General features: G+C 46.7%; 2 protein-coding genes across 3 annotated transcripts; one reads left to right on the forward strand and one right to left on the reverse strand.

Annotated features, from left to right (window-relative positions):
* Nucleotides 1-1,477: 1,477 nt before the first annotated feature.
* Nucleotides 1,478-6,539, reverse strand: DCLRE1B (DNA cross-link repair 1B). The gene is made up of 4 exons (XM_047083501.1): nt 6,175-6,539; nt 5,068-5,233; nt 4,312-4,494; nt 1,478-2,705 (listed from the first exon to the last, which is right to left on the reverse strand). The coding sequence occupies exons 1-4, from the start codon at nt 6,361-6,363 to the stop codon at nt 1,618-1,620; spliced, it is 1,626 nt and encodes a 541-aa protein (XP_046939457.1). The 5' UTR covers nt 6,364-6,539; the 3' UTR covers nt 1,478-1,617.
* A 110-nt stretch (nt 6,540-6,649) lies between these two features.
* On the forward strand, nt 6,650-16,234 carry AP4B1 (adaptor related protein complex 4 subunit beta 1). 2 transcript variants are annotated; one of them, XM_047083500.1, is made up of 11 exons: nt 6,650-6,740; nt 7,185-7,371; nt 9,075-9,299; nt 9,994-10,124; nt 10,714-10,861; nt 11,384-11,880; nt 12,884-12,967; nt 13,725-13,828; nt 14,516-14,723; nt 14,946-15,227; nt 15,490-16,234. In XM_047083500.1, the coding sequence occupies exons 2-11, from the start codon at nt 7,259-7,261 to the stop codon at nt 15,915-15,917; spliced, it is 2,220 nt and encodes a 739-aa protein (XP_046939456.1). In that variant the 5' UTR covers nt 6,650-6,740; nt 7,185-7,258; the 3' UTR covers nt 15,918-16,234. The 2 variants fall into 2 exon arrangements, with proteins under 2 accessions (XP_046939456.1, XP_046939455.1); XM_047083499.1 differs by lacking the exon at nt 6,650-6,740 and adding an exon at nt 6,991-7,083.
* The last annotated feature ends 4,188 nt before the right edge of the window (nt 16,235-20,422 follow it).

Raw genomic sequence — 20,422 nt, forward strand, 5'->3', positions numbered from 1 at the left:
AGAGCAAGGCCTTATTTTACTTTATAAACACTTCATATCTTCTTCCCAAAGTAGAAAACCTTTTTATTCCTGGGCAAGAAACAACCTTTATTGCGAGGCTTCGTTCTGAAGTAGTTTTTATTCGTGTGCCCAGCTCTACATGCCTGTACCCAGTCTCAGAGCCTATGGTGTCTGCTGTCCTGCTTATTGGTTTGGCACGTTGTCAGGCTGGGAGCAGAAGGACAGGGCAGAGCTGCACACCCCCAGCCCTTCCACCAGCTGGCTCCTTGGTCTCTGCCCTGGATACTAAAACAAACAGGCTGTGTGCTCTGGCTCCCTACTCAACCCAAGGGGGCGGGGGGCGGGGAGAGCAGCAAATATCCCAGCTATGTGAACAATCAGGAATATCTGGCAGCACATTTGATCTTTTGTAACTTTATTTTGGCTAAATAGTCAGGGCCTCCAGGCGGCTGGGAGGCCATCATACCCTACGTGCACCATCAGACCCTACGTGCTGGGTTCCAGGTATGGCCTTGGCGAAGGGTGCCCACTACGCCAGCTGGCTCTGTTCCAGAGAAGTCTCTAGTGACACTAACTGCAGACTCTCATAGAGGCAGGGGCGAGTTTTTCTCTACCATTCCAGGGTTCTTCACTGCTTCCTGTTCCCTCCCAGAGGCAAAGACAGGAAGTCACTTGGACAGGGTCACAGCAAGTTAGTGACATTCGAGATTGTATCATGCTGCCTGGATCACCACTTTACCCTCCAACAGTTCCTAACTTAAAAAATGGAATTTTTATCTGGGGAGAAGGGTAAGAAGACTTGGGAATGGCACATGGTGCACAAAATAATAATGGGAGTGACCCGGTCCTTTCTGATTCAGACTGCATCTCTTACTGCACCCATGTCAGAGGACTGCATGTTCAAAAAAGTTGCAGAAATACTGAGTTCAACAGATTAAGTTACTGTAAGACTTCTCAGAACCTTTAGTATGCTCACGTACGCTGTGCAGAGGGTATATTGAAAAGCGTTTTATTTTCAGAGACAGAGAATGTGAACAGGGGAGGGGCAGAGAGAAGGGAGAGAGAGATTTTCAAGCAGGCTCCATGCCATTAGCACAGAGCCCCGTGTGGGGCTGGAAGCCCACGAAACTGTGAGACTATGACCTGAGCTGAAATAGAGTTAGATGCTCAATCGACTTAGCCACCTAGGCGCCCCTGAAAAGTGTTTTTTAAACGTAGCCAACCATGCAACTAATGGCTCCATGGGCACTAGGATTCCAATGAACACACTTTGTGAGCTACTGCTCCAGGGTGAGCCCACGGGGATCCCGTGAAGATGGAAAAGTAAGGCCTAGGGGTGCCTGGGTGGCTCAGTTGGTTAAGCGTCTGACTTCCGCTCAGGTCACGATCTCGTGATCTGTGAGTTCGAGCCCTGCATCGGGCTCTGTGCTGACAGCTTGGAGCCTGGAGCCTGTTTCGGATTCTGTCTCCCTGGCTCTCTCTGTCCCTCCCCCGCTCGTGCTCCATCTATCTCTCAAAAATGGATAAATGTAAAAAAAATATTTTTAGAAAAGTAAGGCCCAAAACAAAGTCTCTCCAGCAGCCATGGGTCACTATCTTTACAACCACGGTGTTGGATCAAACGAAGGTGTCATTCTCCTCCCTGTACCTCAGCAAGTGTTTATGGTATTTTTCCACTTGCTGGTCAAAGCCCCTGGAAGAGAACTGGGCCTGGAAAAAGTTCACTGGAGTCAGAAGGTATTTCAGTGCCAGGCCCCTGAACTCAGGAGCCAGGAGAGGGGCTGCCTCGCTGCTGTGAGTCAGGGGACAATCCGGGCCCGTCCAAGTGCTCTGGTTCCCTGTGGCTGCTAAGCCATCATGGTTTCCCCTGGGGACCGAGTGGGGCCACACACCAATTTCCTCCCCAGTTTCTAGAGACATAAATTCCTCATCTGTAGACCGTAAGTGCACTGACACATTCAAGGGGGCAGTCAGTACAGTCACCATCTTCTGGGACTCTGAGAAAGGGACTGCCCCATCCCACTCTTTGCTGCAGAGGTCCGGAAGCAACGGTTTTTTGATCTGCAAAGGACGGTGGGAAGCCTGCTTCTCGAGGTGCCCAGAAAGGTTGTCATTCTTGGCCTCCTGCGAGTCCATGTCACCTTGAGATTGATCAGCAGTTTCCGGAAAGGAGTCAAACACGACACCCTGGGTTCTCGGCCTCTTTAGTCTCCTTTCTAACAACAGGCAGAGCAAGCTTGGTTTTCTTGAGGAGGAATTCATATACTGCTGCACAGAGTGCGGGACCAGGGGCACAGAGAGCCTGGGGCTCAGGCTGTCCTGAAAGTAGTCCCTGCAGGGCTGCCGACTGACAATGGGCACCACCTGGCAAGGCTTCAGTGCTGCCACAAAGGCCCGGAGCTCTGAGTAGGAGGAGTGGTCCGAGTAAGGGATGATGTGGATGTCGGGGTGGGAGCTGTGGGTTTTCCGGCTTGTGGGAAGGATGGCAATGGTAGGGTGGGTCTGGTTCCAATGTAGCATGGCAGAACGGCAGACCTCCATGTGGTCCACGGCATGGATGCGGCCGGCCTTCTCCTCCACCGTGAACACGTCTGCCAGGCCCAGAAGCTGCACCAACTCCAGGCGCCGAGGACTCAATACCACCCAGGTCTGAAACTCCAGGGCCAGCTGCTCCAGCAGCGACTCTTTTCCCAGGCTATAGAGTCCTGAGCGATGTCAAAGGGAATGGGAAAAGCAAGGGATGAAAGAGAAAGAAGATACTGGAGAATCCTAATAAATCAACCAAATGTTTAACAAAAACACACAAAACTAACAGGGCAATCAGGGAGTGTATCAGGGAGGAGGTGGCATTTGAGCTGAGATACATAGAGGATGGAGGAGGGCTTCACACAGGATCCACTCACTCATTCAGTTCAACAAAGGACAGCATCTACCTGGTGTTAAGCACTATGAAAACAAGCACAAGCCTCAGTCCTCAAGGAGTGTAATCTACATGGGGACCCAGACACAGTGTGGTCAAGAGCAATGTTAGAAGCATGCACACACTATTATGAGAGCATAGGAAAGTATCTACCAGTTGATTACAGGGAAGGTTTCCTGAAAATGGCCACTGAGCAGTCCTAAAGGACAGGTGTAAGTTTACCTGGCAGGGGAAGGGGGTGGTTCGGTGTCACTAAAGTGCAGACAAGAAACTGGTAGGAAATGACACAGGAGAGGTAAGCAAGGCTTGTATGATAGAGAGCCTGTATATATTGCTAAGGAGCTTGAAGTTAATTCTGTAAGTGAAAGAGAGCTATTAAAGAGTTTGCACCAGGAAAATGGCTAATTTTAATCACAGGAATATTATGATCTGAGGAGGGCTTTAGGGAAAAAAAATGACAGCAGTGTTACTGGATCGCCTGCATGAGGAGATGCTGAAAGCGTAAGTACCAGTTAGAAGGCCCCAAAATGTTTTATGCTGTTGTGGAATCGCTAGAACAAACACACAGTTGGTTTCTCGATGTGTCTGATTTGAAGCTCGGCAATCACTTGAATATCTACGTTCTGATAAATTTCACTTGCTCAGATAACAAAGGTTTATTGATTGCCTCCTCAGGCATTAATCTAAGCATCTGAGATATATCCATAAGGAAAGCAAAGAGCCCTGCCATTGTGGAATTCTAGCAGGGGGAGACAAAAAGCAAATACAATAGCATGTAAATTGTGGAATACATTATAAGGTGATGAGTGCAATATTGGCCCTCTCCTATTTAAAAACCTTCAACAGCTTTTTGTCCAAATGTAACCATTTGGATGAAGTTACATTTGGGATTACATTTAGGATCAAGTTGAAGCTTACAAGCAAGCACTTCAGCCCCTCCTGCCTTTCCAGCCTCCTCACCCACTACATGTCCACCATACCGCCTGCTGCCTCTCTGTTCCACAAACAAGACTTCTTCCTACCTCCATCCATGCTCCCAAGGAGTGTGAGAGAGAGAGTGTGTGTGTGTGTGTGTGTGTGTGTGTGTGTGTGTGTGTGTGTCAAGAGAAGTAGAGAACAAACAATAAGTAATAGCTTGGATTGAAGCATGGATAAGAGTAAGGTGATGAGTGCTATGAAAAAATAAAACAGTTGGTTACAGAAGATCAGGAGTTGGGCATGTGAGAGTATGAGAGTAGAGATGGTTGGAAGATTGCAATTTAAATAAGGTGGTCAGGGTAGGTTTCACGGAGAAGGGGACATCTACGAAGACCTAAAAGACACGTGAAACCCTCCGAAAACCCAAGATTCGCTAGCTTTCGGTGAGAGAAAAAGGAAAGGAAACCACTCACCAATCTTTATGTTATGCTGTGGATGCTTTCGAATTAGCTCGATAATCTGGCGGGCAGCTTCTTGTCGGGAGGGAAGAACCCAGGCTGGGTTGCAATTGGTGTTATCTAGGTATAAGGTATGGATCTGTTTCCCTAGTTTCAGGGCTGGCTCCTTTAGCATGGATGGTGTATACCGAAAGTCACCTGGAAGAATATATGGGGGGCAGAGAGTCAGAGACAAAAGTATAGAAGACGAGCCCCTCCCACTTAAAAAAAAATGTTTATTTATTTATTTTGAAAGAAAGAGAGGGAGAGAGAGCAGCAGAGGAGGGGCAGAAAGAGAGGAAGACAGAGAAGCCCAAGCAGGCTCCACACTGTCAGCACCAAGCCCAACACAGGGTTCAAACCCACGGACCGTGAGATCATGACCTGAGCCAAAACCAAGAGTCGGACACTTAACCAACTGAGCCACCCAAGTGCCCCAAGCCTCTCTCACTTTCAACAGCTGATGGACATTTGCTTACCAGCCTGTGGAAAAACTGTCAGGGAGTCTGGCACTAATACAGTATAGCTTCTTTTTAGAAATGTCTCCATTCTGCTTCTGTTTTTATTATTCTTTACAAGGTCTGGACCCATAAAGCGTGGAAAATCAGTTGAGAAAGGTCACTGTGCTCACATGGGATGAAGCTAGGAGGCCTCCAGACTTCTGAGTTAAGGCTGCTCAAGAAAAGTAGTATCTAGTCTGGGAAGGTGGGAGAGACCCCTTGGGAGGCCCACCTGTGTAGAGGATGGTTCCAAAGTATCCTTCAAAGAGAAACATGACAGAGCCAGGGCAGTGATTGGCATCCAGGAGGGTTACAGTCATTGTCTCTCGCCCAATTTCATCTAGAGGCAGGACATGGCTCTCACCAACCTCCAGGGCTCGGATCCACTTCTTGGATACCTGGGGGGAAAGTTAGTTGGTCATTCTACTGAACACAAACTCTCCTCGATACTGTCTTGGGTTAGGAATCACCCCTTTACCCAAGTGAGGGAAAGCTGACCACATCCTAAACCACCCTGTAGCAGAAGCTGTAATAGAGATTTTCCCAAATCCCCCACTCTTCCCTCCCGCCCTTTCTACAGTTTAAATGAAAGAGTCCAGGGGCGCCTGGGTGGCGCAGTCGGTTAAGCGGCCGACTTCAGCCAGGTCACGATCTCGCGGTCCGTGAGTTCGAGCCCCGCGTCAGGCTCTGGGTGGATGGCTCGGAGCCTGGAGCCTGTTTCCGATTCTGTGTCTCCCTCTCTCTCTGCCCCTCCCCCGTTCATGCTCTGTCTCTCTCTGTCCCAAAAATAAATAAACGTTGAAAAAAAAAATTTTTTAAAAAAATAAATAAATAAATGAAAGAGTCCAGAAAACACTCTAGGCAGCGTCTCTCAAACTATCTGATCATAATAATCTCTTGGGGGCACCTGTTAAAATTCTAACCAGATTTCCAGGACCTGCACCAGCTATATCTACTGGATCAGACGGGGGGGGGGGGGATAATGGGGGAGGGGGTACTGGAGAATGTGTATAGTCACCCAGCATATTAGGTGGATTCTTCTGAGACAAGTTTAGGAAACACTGGCCTAGCTGATATGAAAATACAGGTACAGTTTCCTTGGCTGGACCAAAAGATCTCCCCAACTTCTAGCTGAAACATCGCAGGTCAGCCAGTCAAGAAACCACACCCCCATTCTGGGCTTAAGGACGTATTTCTGGGTTCAAACAACTCCCGCACTGGTAAAAATCGGTCCTCCTGGTCCCTAACCTACGAGTCTGAGGCTGTGACAGATAGGAAATCCCCACCCAGATGCTCGGCCCACCTCTCAGAGGACTCCAGCACCCCCCCACCCCCGTACCTGTAAGTGACGATGCACGAGGTAAGCAGTGATTGGGGAGCAGTAGAGGGGCCGGGCCCAGGTGCTAGACAAACCCACGGTGTGGTCCGAGTGCATGTGGGACAAAAAGAAGAGCCGTGCGGAACCAGCCCGGCGCAGGCTCCAAAAGTCCACCGCGATGGGCGTATGGGGGATCAGGGTCCCGTTCATGGTGGCGGGGCTGGAGGGTCACCAGCGAGATCTTCATGGGCACAGAGCTGCCGCGTGAGGCTCCTGCAACCACGCCCTGAAGAAAGTCACGCTGGGGCAAGAACGCGGACAGAACCCCTAACGGGAAGCCAGCCCAGTAGAGGAATAAGTCCCTAGCGTGGGGAGGAAAAGGAAGTGGCCGTGCTCTTGCGAGTCCTGGGTGGAATCGCAAACCGCCAAAGACTCTCGGCCGAGCGCCACTCCTACCCGCGCGCGGGAGCCGGGGCCAAGGCCGGGCGCTCAAAGCGCGCGCTGCTGGGCGGAGACAGGCCGAAGCAGCCGATTTCCGACGGCCAGCAGCGCCTCCACCAGAGGGAGCCGCGCGGCTGCGCCTGGAGGTGAGAGGTGGGGGGAAGGGCGCCCTAAGGTCGGCGTCCGGGCGACGCTAGGCGCTGGCCGCGAGAAGGTGAGTGGCAGCTGCTGTGCGCGGTCGGCCTCAAGGAGGCGGGACTTCCGCAGAAAGCTTGACTGGGCCTATCCTTGGCGGCAACCGCGCGGAGGCGCAAGAAGTGCTGGAACTGGAGAGGGAGGGGTCTGCAGACTGTCGGCGGCCCGGCTGGAAATGGGGCGGAGGGCCTCGAGGTAGCGGGAGAGGTGTCGGGGCGCCGCGATCCGGCCTGCAGGTCCCGGGCAGGAACCACAGAGCCTTGTTCGGGGCTCGCCGGGGCGCGGAGAGGCTTGGTGAGAGTGTGCTGGGGCCTGGGCTCCGGCCCCGGGGAAGCCGAGGCTGGGGCGAGATCACGCCTTTCGCGTCGCCGCTGACTGACCTTTGCTTTACCCAGGTTCTCACGTCAGGGCTGGGAGGAGCCGGCGAGTTACCTAGGGGTGTGCGGGGACTGCCCCGCGACTGTGGACGATGCCGTACCTTGGCTCCGAAGACGTGGTGAAGGAGCTGAAGAAAGCTCTGTGTAACCCTCACATTCAGGCGGATAGGCTGCGCTACCGGAATGTCATCCAGCGAGTGATTAGGTATCCCCTACCGCCCGAACTCCCCGTGGCAGCCCCCATCCCGGCCCTCCACCCCCGGCCGCTCCCAAAGAGTGAATGAACTCAGGGCAGGCTGGGATTTGGGCTTCCTGCTTCTCTGCATGGCCGTCGCAGCCTCCCTTTGTGGGACTTCCTTGACTTCGTTTACTCTGCGGGGTGGTTACGCCCATGTCTTGAACTTACACTGCTGCGCCCCCCCCCCCCCCCGCAGATCTATAGAATCTAGTACAGAAACCCCTTTGTATCTTCAGACCCACATATCCTGCTGCTTGGCATTCCCACTTGGACATTTCTTCAAAGACCTGCAAAATAGCACCTTACATCCTTCCCCTCTCCCCAAACCTGCTCTTCCACGTATGTTTGGGTTGATGAATGTCACCATCCAGCTGACCAAGGGAGGGACTCAGTCTTGATGACTCCCAATTTTCACTTCTCAAGTCAGATGGTATGGATACACAGTTCTAAATATCCATCCTCTTTTATTTTTATTTAAAAAAAAAAAAATTTTAGTGTTTATTTTTGGGAGAGGGAGAAACAGAGCGTGAGCGGGGGAGGGGCAGAGAGAGGGGGAAACACAGAATCCGAAGCAGGCTCCTGGCTCTGAGCTGTCAGCACAGAGCCCCACGCGAGCTGGAGCTGGAACTCAAACCGCGAGATCATGACCTGAGATGAAGTCGAAGCTGAATCAACTGAGCCCCCCAAGCTCCCCATCCACCCTCTTTTTAACGAATTTTTGTGTATTTATTTTTTTATTGGTCCTGTTCTTCTGGTTTTATTACCAAAGCAATTGCAGTAGCTTGCTAATAGGTTACCTTGCCTCATTTCAAGTAGAATTTTTCTAACATGAATTTGAATGTATATAACTCTTGGCCTGCAATTGTGGTTCACAAACTTAGTATGCACAACAGTCCCTTGCAATGCTTTAAAAAAAAAAAAAAAGAAAAGAAAAGTTTTCATCCAGTCCAGTAATGCTGCTTTCAGTAGGGTGGGATGGAACCCAGGAATATGCGTTTTAAACAGACACCCCATCTGACTCCTGTAGGAAACCATAGTTTGAGAAACTGATCTACAGAATAAAGTCCAAATTTCTTACAGTACCCAAAGAACACCCTAACACAACTACTTGCAGACTCTCAAAAGAATGTAGCATTCTTGCTGATGCCTATGTGCCTTATAGCATCTATCATTACCTGTCTACTACACCTGCCTGACAAATTCCAGCTCATTCAACTAAAGTGTTACTTCTGTGGAAACATTTTATGGTTTCTTGGCAGTATTAGACCTCTGATCCCCCACTGTACCTTGTCTGTTACTTCTGTTTTAATACTTACCGATCATATTGTAATTAGTGGTGTTTTTGTCTTGCTCCTTAATACGGTTTGAGTTGCTAGAGATCTGAGACCATGCTTTTTTCAAAATTATGACCCCAGAGCATATCCCTGGAATGTAGAAGCTGAATTTCACTGGAATGTTCCAGGGATTCAATAACTATTTCTTGAATGAATAGAAGAAAATTTATTGTAGGCCTATCGTGTGAAGTATTGTGCAATGTGATAGACAAGGTAGACCCGGTTGCTTTCCTCATAATCTAGTTGGATAACCGGGATGTGTATAGGTAAAACACCTGTCGTTATAGGCTGGGGATCATGTATTTTACTTCTTCCTGCTATGTGTGTTGGTTTTAGGCACATGACTCAGGGCTTGGACATGTCTGGTGTTTTCATGGAAATGGTGAAGGCCAGTGCCACCGTAGATATTGTTCAGAAGAAGTTGGTTTATCTGTACATGTGTACCTATGCCCCCCTGAAACCAGATCTGGCTCTCTTGGCCATTAATACGCTGTGCAAAGACTGTTCGGATCCCAATCCAATGGTGCGGGGGCTGGCATTACGGAGCATGTGTAGTCTCAGGTGAGTACCCTCTTCCAGGACTGTTTATCAGTGGTTGATGTATTCGGGAGATCATGGGGCAGGTTTTTAATGATGATAATTTATCTGAGCTTCTTTTTAATTTTTTTTTTCAACGTTTATTTATTTTTGGGACAGAGAGAGACAGAGCATGAACGGGGGGAGGGGCAGAGAGAGAGGGAGACACAGAATCGGAAACAGGCTCCAGGCTCCGAGCCATCAGCCCAGAGCCTGACGCGGGGCTCGAACTCACGGACCGCGAGATCGTGACCTGGCTGAAGTCGGACGCTTAACCGACTGCACCACCCAGGCGCCCCTGAGCTTCTTAATCATGGGGAACATGCAGTTGTAACCTGAACTCAGGTTTTCAGCCATTGCTTAGGCTTGAAAAACTATGTCCTATGGTTTCCTTAAAGGGAGTTTTCCATCCTCACTCTTGCTGAGATAGTTCGTGCTTTTGGTTAAAGATTTCTAAACAGTGATGTAGACATATAGTTTTATTGCCCATGCAGTGTTATTCCAAATGAAAAGTCAAGTATGACTTTTTAAGTTTGGCCAGTGGCTTTCTCTAATTTTTTATGACATGATAGATGTACATTCAAACATCTACCAAACCTTCTGTGTTAAGGGCATAGGGCCTGAATTATGTCAAAACTAGTGGTTTAGGATCTGGCTGACTCCAGGATGTGTTGCTTAGGATGCCTGGTGTGCAGGAATACATCCAACAGCCTATTCTCAATGGTCTGCGAGATAAGGCTTCATATGTCAGGAGGGTGGCAGTCCTTGGTTGTGCCAAGATGCATAATCTTCACGGAGACTCGGAAGTGGGTAAGTTTCAGTGTAATCCATCATGATTTATATTTTTTTGTGTCTCCGTTATATGTTTGACTTTGGAAAAGGTCACCTGGCTTTGGTAGGAAATAGTAATGTGGCTGTGTACTTGTTTCTCTTTTTTTCTTTAAGGTTTATTTATTTATTGTGAGAGAGTGAGAGAGGGAGAATGAGTGGGGGAGGGGCAGAGAGCGAGGGAGAAAGAATCCTAAGCAGGCTCTGCACCAACTCAGGGCTCAATCCCATAAACCATGGGATCATGGCCTAAGCCGAGATCAAGAGTCAGTCAGATGCCTAACCGACTGAGCCACGCAGGCACCCCCTGTATGTGTCTCTAAGTAGAAAGGGTGGCTTGGTATTTTCTGAGATTGGAGAAGTCTTTTCTTTGGAGCCCAGGTGAGATCCTTTGCATTAGCTACTTAGAACAGTCTGGGGATGGCTTTTTTTTGTGCTTTGCATTTTATTATTGCCTTTGTTATTTTTGTAGCGGAGAAGTTCAGCTTTATCTGCCTGGAGCTATTGTCCTGGTTCTATTCCTGTGACTCTGAAACTGTTCTTTATATGAGAACTTTATGCTCTTTTATAGATGGTGCTCTGGTAAATGAATTATACAGTTTGCTGCGTGACCAGGATCCAATTGTGGTTGTGAACTGCCTGAGGTCTCTAGAGGAAATTCTGAGACAGGAAGGAGGTGTTGTCATCAACAAGCCCATCGCCCACCATCTCTTAAATCGGTTTGGATGCCTCAGTCCTCTTTTTGTTATGATGAGATCTGCATCCTAGTGGGGTCTTGATATGTTGGATTAAAGGGACGTCTTGAACAACTTCTATAAAGTAGTAAAATTAACAGTAGCTATTAGTTTCCTCATATTTTGTTGAGAGAACATTCTTTTATTTGTCTTAGTTTCTTTTGGTCATATAGAGAGATGGCAGAAATATCCTGTGGAAATAGGTTCTGTCCTCCTCTACGATCATTATGTCCCCCAAACTAAGCCATTTGTGTTGTCTTAAAGAATCTGGATCTAGGTATAGCAATCACGGTCTTTGGCCTTAGATGAGTGAGAATGTGTACTGTGAGCTCCTCTTGGAATTTAAAGCCTGTTTTGTGTCCACTTTAAATAGTACCTAAAAAGAATAATTCTGTTATGGCACAATCTGTTTTCAAGACTTCTCTCCTTGTTTTGATGAACAGGTGACCGTTGCACGGAGATGGTCCTCATTTGGTTGCTAAAATAATGCTTTCCTTTTTTGGACAGAATGCCAAAACTGGACCAATGGGGCCAGGCTGAAGTATTGAACTTTCTGCTACGCTACGAACCCCGCAGTGAGGAGGAGCTGTTTGACATTCTCAATCTGTTGGATAGCTTTCTCAAGAGCAGTAGCCCAGGTGTGGTGATGGGAGCCACGAAACTCTTTCTGATCTTGGCAAAAAAATTCCCCCACGTACAAACCGACGTGCTTGTGCAAGTCAAGGGACCTTTGCTGGCCGCCTGTTCTTCAGAGAGCCGCGAGCTCTGCTTTGCCGCCCTCTGTCACGTGCGTCAGATCTTGCATAGTCTGCCGGGTCACTTTAGCAGCCATTACAAAAAGTTTTTTTGCTCTTACTCGGAGCCGCACTACATCAAGCTGCAGAAGGTGGAGGTGCTGTGTGAGCTGGTGAACGATGAGAACGTGCAGCAGGTGCTAGAGGAGCTCCGGGGCTACTGTACCGATGTGTCAGCCGACTTTGCCCAGGCTGCCATCTTTGCCATAGGTAGGTGTCTGCCGCTTTTCCTTTTTGAGCACTCAGGCCAGCCCGAAAGCTGTGGAACCATAGGGAATAAACAGGAACGAATCTTGCGGCAGAGACAAAGTACCATGCACCAAAGAACTGGGAGTCAGTGACCACAGAAGGAGTGGGGGGGGGGGGGGGAGGTGTTTTCGTCAACACTGGTGTTGCCGTATCTGCCAGGATAGAGGCTACAGGTAACTCAGACTATAGTACCTAAAATTTACATTGCTGTCCAGAATGCTTTCCCATATATCATCTTAGCACGGTCTTGGGAGGCAGTCAGGAAAAGTGGACAAGGGTTAGCGCTTCATTTTAGAAATGAAGAAACTCAGGCACAAGAAGGTTATTGCCAGAAGGTCACGTAGTTCCTGAAGTGCGACTGGAACCCAGCTCTCCAGACTCAACGTCCTGTGTCAATTGACCAATTGTCTATTGAGCTTCTACTATGGGCTGTGTATCGTGGTCAGTGCAGAGCGGCGCAGAATGAATCCTAAATATCACAGGCTTTTTCATACTACTCTGCGTGGAATTCAAAAAGCCAGAATGACTCACAAAATGAAAGCAGCTGGGGAGCTACGTTTTGTTGGAGGGCTTCAAGCGGAAGAGGAGAAGGAACCGTCCTATGAGAATAAAGATTGGTTATTTTTAGGGGCAAGAGGAGGGAACAAAGAGGAGAGCGTAGGACTCCTGCAGTCAGGAGACTACTGTCGAGGGTTCCCAGCAGGGACACTCCTGTGCAGCTGTGCTGTACCAAGCCGTGGCCTCGTGTCTGGCTGCCACGTGAATACCTCTGTTACTGAAAGTTTTCAACGTTGTTCGATGGAAAAATCATTTTTACCAAACTTGGGAAGATCAAGCAAGGTGTGATTTTTTTTTTTTTTTAAGGTATCTTTGGTCTTCTTATGTTTGGCTGGTGGGAAATTATTTTAGAACGAGGTGCTGGTATGTGACTTACCACTTTTCTGTGCTTTCTGTTCCTCTGTAGGTGGTATCGCCAGGACCTACACAGATCAGTGTGTGCAGATTCTAACAGAGTTGCTGGGGCTTCGACAAGAGCACATCACCACAGGTAATGGCTGGCTACCCTTTGAGCATTTTTTTGTTTTGCTTTTTTTTGTCAATTGCTTGCCCTGTAGTAGTTGCCCCCCAAAAATGCTTGTTGTTCAGTAACATAGAGGTTTAAACTTTTCTTTGCGTTATCGTCTGTTGCCATCAGAGAAGCATAGGGTCCATAGATCTAACAGGTAGGGGGTTTTCAGGTTGCCATGACTCTACAAGGCTGTTCTGTACATAATGAAGGGTTCTAGGATGCTGTGCTTGTTAATTCCCCAGCTTTACCCTCTTACTGCTTTATGGCAGCAGTGGCTTCCAGGGCTGGGACTGGGGTGAGGCAAGCAAGGTACCCAGGATGCAAACATTTAAAGAGGCACTCGCTCTCAGGTTCGTGCAAGTGCTAACCCTGCATGTTTTCTTAAATTTTACACCCCCAGCACCTTGTTTGCCTCACCCTAGTTCCAACACTGGTGGCTCCATTTACACCGTCTTCAGAATATCATTGAACATGACCCCACGTTTGCTTTACATTTTACCAAGCGCTTTTGCACATGTTAGCTCATTTAGCCTCCTAGCGATCCAAAAGGAGCAGCATTCATGTAAGAAATTACTGCCCGTGTCAGACATTTCTCAGATAATCGTTGACCACCCCTCCAACACCCATTTTACCGAACTTCATCTAGCAAACTAGTCTGAATATGTGACTTCTCTTAAGATTCCTTCCTGCGTGGAGCCTCTAATCCTGTGCTCTTGTATCCTGAGCTGTGTTGTAGTGGTGGTGCAAACTTTCCGAGACCTGGTTTGGTTGTGTCCTCAGTGTACGGAAGCTGTGTGTCAGGCCCTGCCCGGCTGTGAGGAGAACATTCAAGATAGCGAGGTAGATGGTAATTCTCCTTTACTAACAGGCAGAAGGGGAATGCTTGGGACCCTGCTCTGTGAAATGGAATCTAATTCTTCTTTCTACCCAGTCTGAATGTGGCTATCCTTAGAATTGACTGCCACCTCAGATTCTCTTTTGGGTATAGATAGGGTAGAAGAGATAAAAACAGGAGATTGATCTATGGTTTTTATTACAGATGCTTTAATATCATCGTTCTCTTGAACAGTTTTGAGTCAGAGGCTTAAACAATGGAGTTTTCAGCTGGAATGAGAATCAGAATCATTTGTGGAATTAACAGATATTTGGGCTTCACCACAGGCCTACCTACTTTGATTTGCACTCTAGGTCAATTACCACTTTCATGAAGTGGGTTAGAGGAGTGTTTCAGTTGCTTCCACCGATACATTAAACCCTAGACTGGGGCGGAGGCCCCCTAACTGAAAAAGCCTTATTACCTAACCAACACGGGCTATGAGAGTCTTGAGTCTCCTTTCGTGTGGTAGCATTTTGTTCGTATTTGTTGTAAAGAGTGGTGTTGGGTGGAGGATCGATGCAGTGCGAGTTGAAGTAAATGTAGGATTATGCTTTTTCCGCTGCCATTGGGCGGGGGTGGGAAGTCGAACCTGCCACCGTGTTTCAGACAGCCGAATGTTGAGCACCTGCTCTTACCCCTTCATTCCCTAGGGGAAACAGGCCCTTATTTGGCTCCTTGGTGTCCATGGGGAGAGAATTCCCAATGCTCCCTATGTGTTGGAAGACTTCGTGGAGAATGTGAAGTCAGAGACGTTTCCAGCTGTGACGATGGAGCTGCTCACTGCGCTGCTGCGCCTTTTCCTCTCCCGGCCCGCCGAGTGCCAGGACACGCTGGGGCGCCTGTTACATTACTGCATAGGTAGGCTCTTCCGAGGGAGTCGCGCTTGCCGTGTCAGATGGTAAATACCCTCACAGCTTACACTGTTGGGTGAGTCATGTCTGGTGCCCAAGAAGACAATGTTAATGATTTTCTGGGGCTTCCTCCCTCCTTCCTTTTGTTTTCCCTGTTGTGGTTGGCACAGGGTAGAAAGAGTGTTTTGGTTTTTGTTTGTAACTAACTCAGTCTCTTGTCTTACCTCAGAGGAAGAAAAGAATATGGCAGTACGAGACCGAGGTCTCTTCTATTACCGCCTTCTCTTAGCCGGCATTGATGAAGTGAAGCGGATCCTCTGTAGCCCTAAATCTGACCCTTCTCTTGGACTTTTGGAGGATCAGGCAGAAAGACCTGTGAATAGCTGGGCCTCGGACTTCAACACACTGGTGCCAGTCTATGGCAAAGCCCGCTGGGCAACCATCTCTAAATACCAGGGGGCAGAGCGTCGGGGCCCAGAGCTTCCTGACACTGCATCCTTTGCCACCTCAGGTAAAAATAGTCCTTACTTTAGATCTTATCATGAAAACTCTTTATCTTTTGTAATGACTGGTAGAAAGTAGGGTATCCTAGCTGTATCTCAGACTGTTGCCTGAATTGAAGTCTTTGTGAGCAATAAAGAAGTTCCTAGTTGGTGATTTTAACGATGTATCCAAAGATAAAAGTCACATTGTGTATTTTTGGAAATCTAGATAGAAAACATAGTTCCTATAGATTAAGAAGATCTCTTACAGAAGCTTTCTGACTCTTTTAGGTCCCCTGATTCCTGAAGAGAACAAGGAGAGGGTACAAGAACTCCCTGATTCTGGAGCCCTCGTGCTAGTCCCCAATTGCCAGCTTACTGCTGAGTATTTTGAGAAAACTTGGTTTAGCCTGAAAGTTGCTCATCAGCAGGTGTTCCCTTGGCGGGGAGCAGTCCATCCTGACACTCTCCAGATGGCCCTACAAGTAGTGAACATCCAGACCATCGCAATGAGCAGGGCTGGGGCTCACCCGTGGAAAGCCTATCTCAGTGCTCAGGATGACACTGGGTGTCTGTTCCTAACAGAACTGCTGTTGGAGTCCGAGAACTCGGAAATGCAGATCTCTGTGAAACAAAATGAGCCGAGGACCGAGACACTGAATAGTTTTATTTCTGTATTAGAAACTGTGTTTGGAACAATTGGAGACATAAAATCATAACAGATTCTTGCTGCCTGTCCTAAGTGAGATGAACAGCTATCAGAGTTCCTAGTTTTTCTTATTAGAGTTGCCTGTAAGTCCAGATGCTATCCAATGCAATGGAGAATGGGCAATCTCAGAATCAGGATTCTTATGGTTTTGTCCAAAGACTGTTGGCTTATTCCTCTCATACCTATTGGTGGATGACCCCATTTTTCCAGGTGATGTTGAAAAGGTTAATGTTGGTAAGGGGATGGGAACAGGCTAAGGAAAGGATTTGGATTCTTTTCTAATCCGTTTTAGGGATTGTCATACTCATTAAAGATGCCTGAAGTCTATGGAAACTGGTGAAATCATTGTTCGTGGAGGTCATCTTTTCTTCCGTGTTACTGCAATAAATTCCTCACTGGCCTCATATTCCTAATCGTGCTTTTTAAGGCCAGAGTTCAAAGTCCTTAGTGCAGTATCCAGAGTACCTCTGCCGTGTCACATCTCACTGCTTGCCCTGACGCTGTTCTTGCCAAAGCAAACCACTTGCATTCCTTGAATGCACAAGGCGCTCTCTCACCTCTGTGCTTTGGTACTTGCTTTTATTTCTTAGCTAGAACATTTCCTTACCCTCCTATCTTCTTTCTTTAAGTGAAATCTAGTCTGTCTGTCAGTGTTCCGCTCAGTCATGGGCTCTTTCAGGAAGTGTTTTGTGACCCTCACTGCCTTCATTATGGATCCTGTTCAAGCTGTCAAGGCTTCCGGTGCATGTGTCCCCCTGCTACTGTTGTAACTGTTTTCTGTCACTCTTCCTTGCTTTTAATTTTATTCATACCTACCCACATTTTTATACATTAATCGAGGCAACTTATGGCAAGAGCAGATGTAATAAAATGATTTAAAGTACAAATAACCAGTAAATTATAGACAACCAGAGGATCCACAACAGGGAAACTAGAAATACCTCTTAAGCCCAGCTTGGTTAGAGATGGGGAGGTACACAAATGTTCAGGCTTGAGGGCCTACATACTTGGTAGAGAGGAGTCTCCAGTGTAGTTCTGTAAGTGATTTAGCAGTCAGGCTGAAGAGAAGTAGTTATATAGTTGTCATCAGAGAAGAAGAAACCCTCCAATATTAATTTCTAAAAGAAATTTACACATAGTTTCACATGGGTAGCACTGAGTGGTAGGTACAAAATTGTTATGGGAAGTTAGCAATGGGTTTGTCATGACTTAACGGTGTTCTTCAGTGAAAGAGAATGTAACTTTAACATGGAATTTAGGGCATTTCTTCAAGGACGTAAGATAACATGATCCAAATATCATCTAGCTTAATTCAATGACTTCTTCAACCTAGATACATAAATGGACTGCATACCTTAAAAAATTTTTTTTCACCCCTCACACTTCTCTCAACTAGGCTCTTAATAAGAAGAGTATATAACAGACAGTGTTGAATTTTCTGGCAAGGGCCTGGGGTTTGTGCATTGTTCCCCCCTGGAAAATTTCCCAGGACAGTGATTTTCTTTCCTTCTATCTCCATAGTTGGCCACATGGTGATTACTCAATAAATGTTTATTGAATGAGTGGCTGTAAGTAATTAGATTCTGATGATATTTTGGGATTGGTGTTTGAAGTATGTTTTGTTATATTGTATCAATCAAACACAATCGTAATGGAAGTCTATCTAGACTGGGATTTCTCAAAATTGACATTTGGGGCCAGATAATTCTTTATTGTGGAGGGTTTTCCCGTGTCCTGTAGGATGATTGTTAGCAGCATCTTTGGTCTATACCCACTAGATGCCAATAGAACCCCCAGTTGTAACAAAAATATCTGCAGACATTGCCAAAGGTGCCTGGGGGGGACAAAATCACCCCCCCATTGAGAATGACTGATCTAGATCATGGGTCCCCAGGGATTAGATGTAGAGTGATCAGAACAGCTTCAGAATTGCATTTTCCATAGTTTGACTTGTTTGGTTAAAACATGAATGTTTGGGGCGCCTGGGTGGCTCAGTGAGTTAAGCGTCAGACTCTTGACTTTGGCTCAGGTCATGATCTCACCGTTTATGGGCTCGAGCCCTGTGTCAGGCTCTGCCATGCTGACAGTGCAGAGCCTGCTTGGGATTCTCTCCTGTTCTCTCACTCTGCCCCTCCCCAGCTCATGTGCACTCTCTCTCAAAATAAATAAACTTTAAAATAAATAAATAAACAGGGGCCCCTGGGTGGCTCAGTCAGTTAGGTGTCTGACTTCAGCTCAGGTCATGATCTCACAGTTTGTGAGTTTGAGCCCTGTGCTGGGCTCTGTGCTGACAGCTCAGAGTCTGGAGCCTGCTTTGGATTCTGTTTCTCCCTCTCTCTCTGCCCCTCCCCCACTCGCACTCTGTCTCCCTCTGTCTCAAAAATAAACATTAAAAAAAATTTTTTTAATCAATAAAACACTAAAATTAAAAAAAAATACATAAAATGTGAATGTTCTTTGGGTACTAAAAGAAATCAAATCAAAGTGTAAAGTGTTGCCCATTTAAAGTGCAAGGGAACAGGATGTAGAGATTGGATAAATTGACTTTTTAAAAAATTACAGACTGTAATTGAAATACTGATCTAAAGAAAAGTAGGTATAGCTCAGCAATTGAGTAAATGTTAACTAAAACGATCCCAGATATTGGAGCTTTTAAAAAATTAAGTCCTGGGGTGCCTGGGTGGCTCAGTTGGTTAAGTGTCTGACTTGGACTCAGGTCATGATCTCATGGGATCGTGAGTTTGAGCCCTGCGTTGAGCTCTGTGCTTTCAGTGCAGAGCCTGCTTGGAATTCTCTCTCTCCCTCTCTCTGCCCCTCCGCTGTGCACACATGCATTCTCTCTCTCTCTCCCCCCCCCAATAAATAAATAAATATTTAATTTAGAAAATAAATAAAAGGTTAAGTCCCACTTGGTTGCTTTTCTGTAATGTGTGGGGCAGAACAGAAGATGAAACTTGTTTTTGAGAAAGTGTAATTTTAAAATCTCAGTGAAGAAACGATGTCTAACTGTAGCCTAGGTTTGCTAATTTACAAGCAAAATGACTAAAGCTTAAATATACCATGGAGTTAATTATATTTCTTCTCCCTAGGAGCTCTCTCTAGCCTTGGCAGACATATGTGACACATGTGATGATGTGATACATAAGTAGATGCATATTTTTTAAATCCTTGAGGGTAGTTGATATTGTGCTTTTAGAAAAATGGCCGTCTGATGTCTGCCTTGGTTGGGAAGTAGTATGTAACGCATGGAATGGGTGCCCTCTGATGACCATGGTGCTTTAGAACATTGCAGAGGCAATCATTTGTGTAGTTCCTGACCATAATTTTATTGCCATGGATTAGTGGCTCTTAAATGCCCCCATTTCCCCCACCCCCCTTTTCGAATGGGAGTTCTGGTACAATAATTCTATCCCTTTCTCATATATTGGGTGTTTGGGGGAGGGGAGGCAAATAACGGATTTTCTCAGTTAATAGATTTACACGTTGAGAGGAGCTGCACTCAAGGATCCTCATTCACACGCAGACCTGGTACAGATGACAAGATCCTGGACTTGAGCCCATGATAAAAGGCGATGAGGCTTTTGAGAGAGGGATGTAAAATGTTGTGGCCAGAGCACAAAAGAAGCAAGTGATGTGAAAAATTTCTGGCCTCATTTTTCAGTACTAACTGGGAGTACGGTATTTGAAGTGCAGCAGTCAAGGGTAGATGGGCAGTGGGAGAAGGGATGGGATGATTCTTTGGGAAGGTGCTACAATAAAGGCTCAAGGAGAAATGCACAAAGCAGGAAACTTCACCACACCCTTGTCCAGGAGAGGATATTCTCCATTTCTGTAGCCTTATGACATTGATTATGCAAGATAATGCAAAGGATAGATAAGATCATGCAAAGATTAGATTCCAAAGATGGTATTTGCCCATAAGCATATCAGTTGTGAAATGAATTACTGTGGGAAAGGTTTATTATTTGAGGTAAGACAGGACTTGGTTTTAAATTTCTATTCTGCCACCTACTGATGCCACTTACCTTGGGTAAGCTATTTAACACCAGCTGGATGGTATCTTATAACCCCTTTTTTTTGTTTTCTTTATGTTATTTTGGAAGTATGCCAAATTAATTTGTTGGAATCCTTAAATTTTCAGTGGCTGGCTCTAGTGTGAAAGGAGGTTGGCTCAGGATTCTCTCTGAAGGACTTTCTTAGAAGTCTCAGTCTTACTTAGTAGAAACTGAAGTTTCAGCCCTAGCGATAGAGGACAAAAACATAATTTGTGTTTCTAGTCCAGGGCCTCCTGGGTGACTCTGTCGGCTGAGTGTCCAACTCTTGATTTCAACTCAGGTCATGATCTCGTGGGCTCATGGGTTTGAGCCCCAAGTAGGGCTCAGTGCTGACAGCCGAGAGCCTGCTTGGGATTCTCTCTCTCACCTCCCTCTCTGCTCCACCCCCTCTCAAAATAAATAAATAAACATTAAAAAGAAAAGAAAAGAAAAGAAAACAGATGACTGGCTCTTAGTATTT

This window comes from Lynx rufus, unplaced genomic scaffold (assembly GCF_022079265.1).
Source record: "Lynx rufus isolate CCGP_SWC_20201006 ecotype Redwood Valley unplaced genomic scaffold, mLynRuf1.p SCAF_2, whole genome shotgun sequence".
NCBI classification, from domain to species: domain Eukaryota; kingdom Metazoa; phylum Chordata; class Mammalia; order Carnivora; family Felidae; genus Lynx; species Lynx rufus.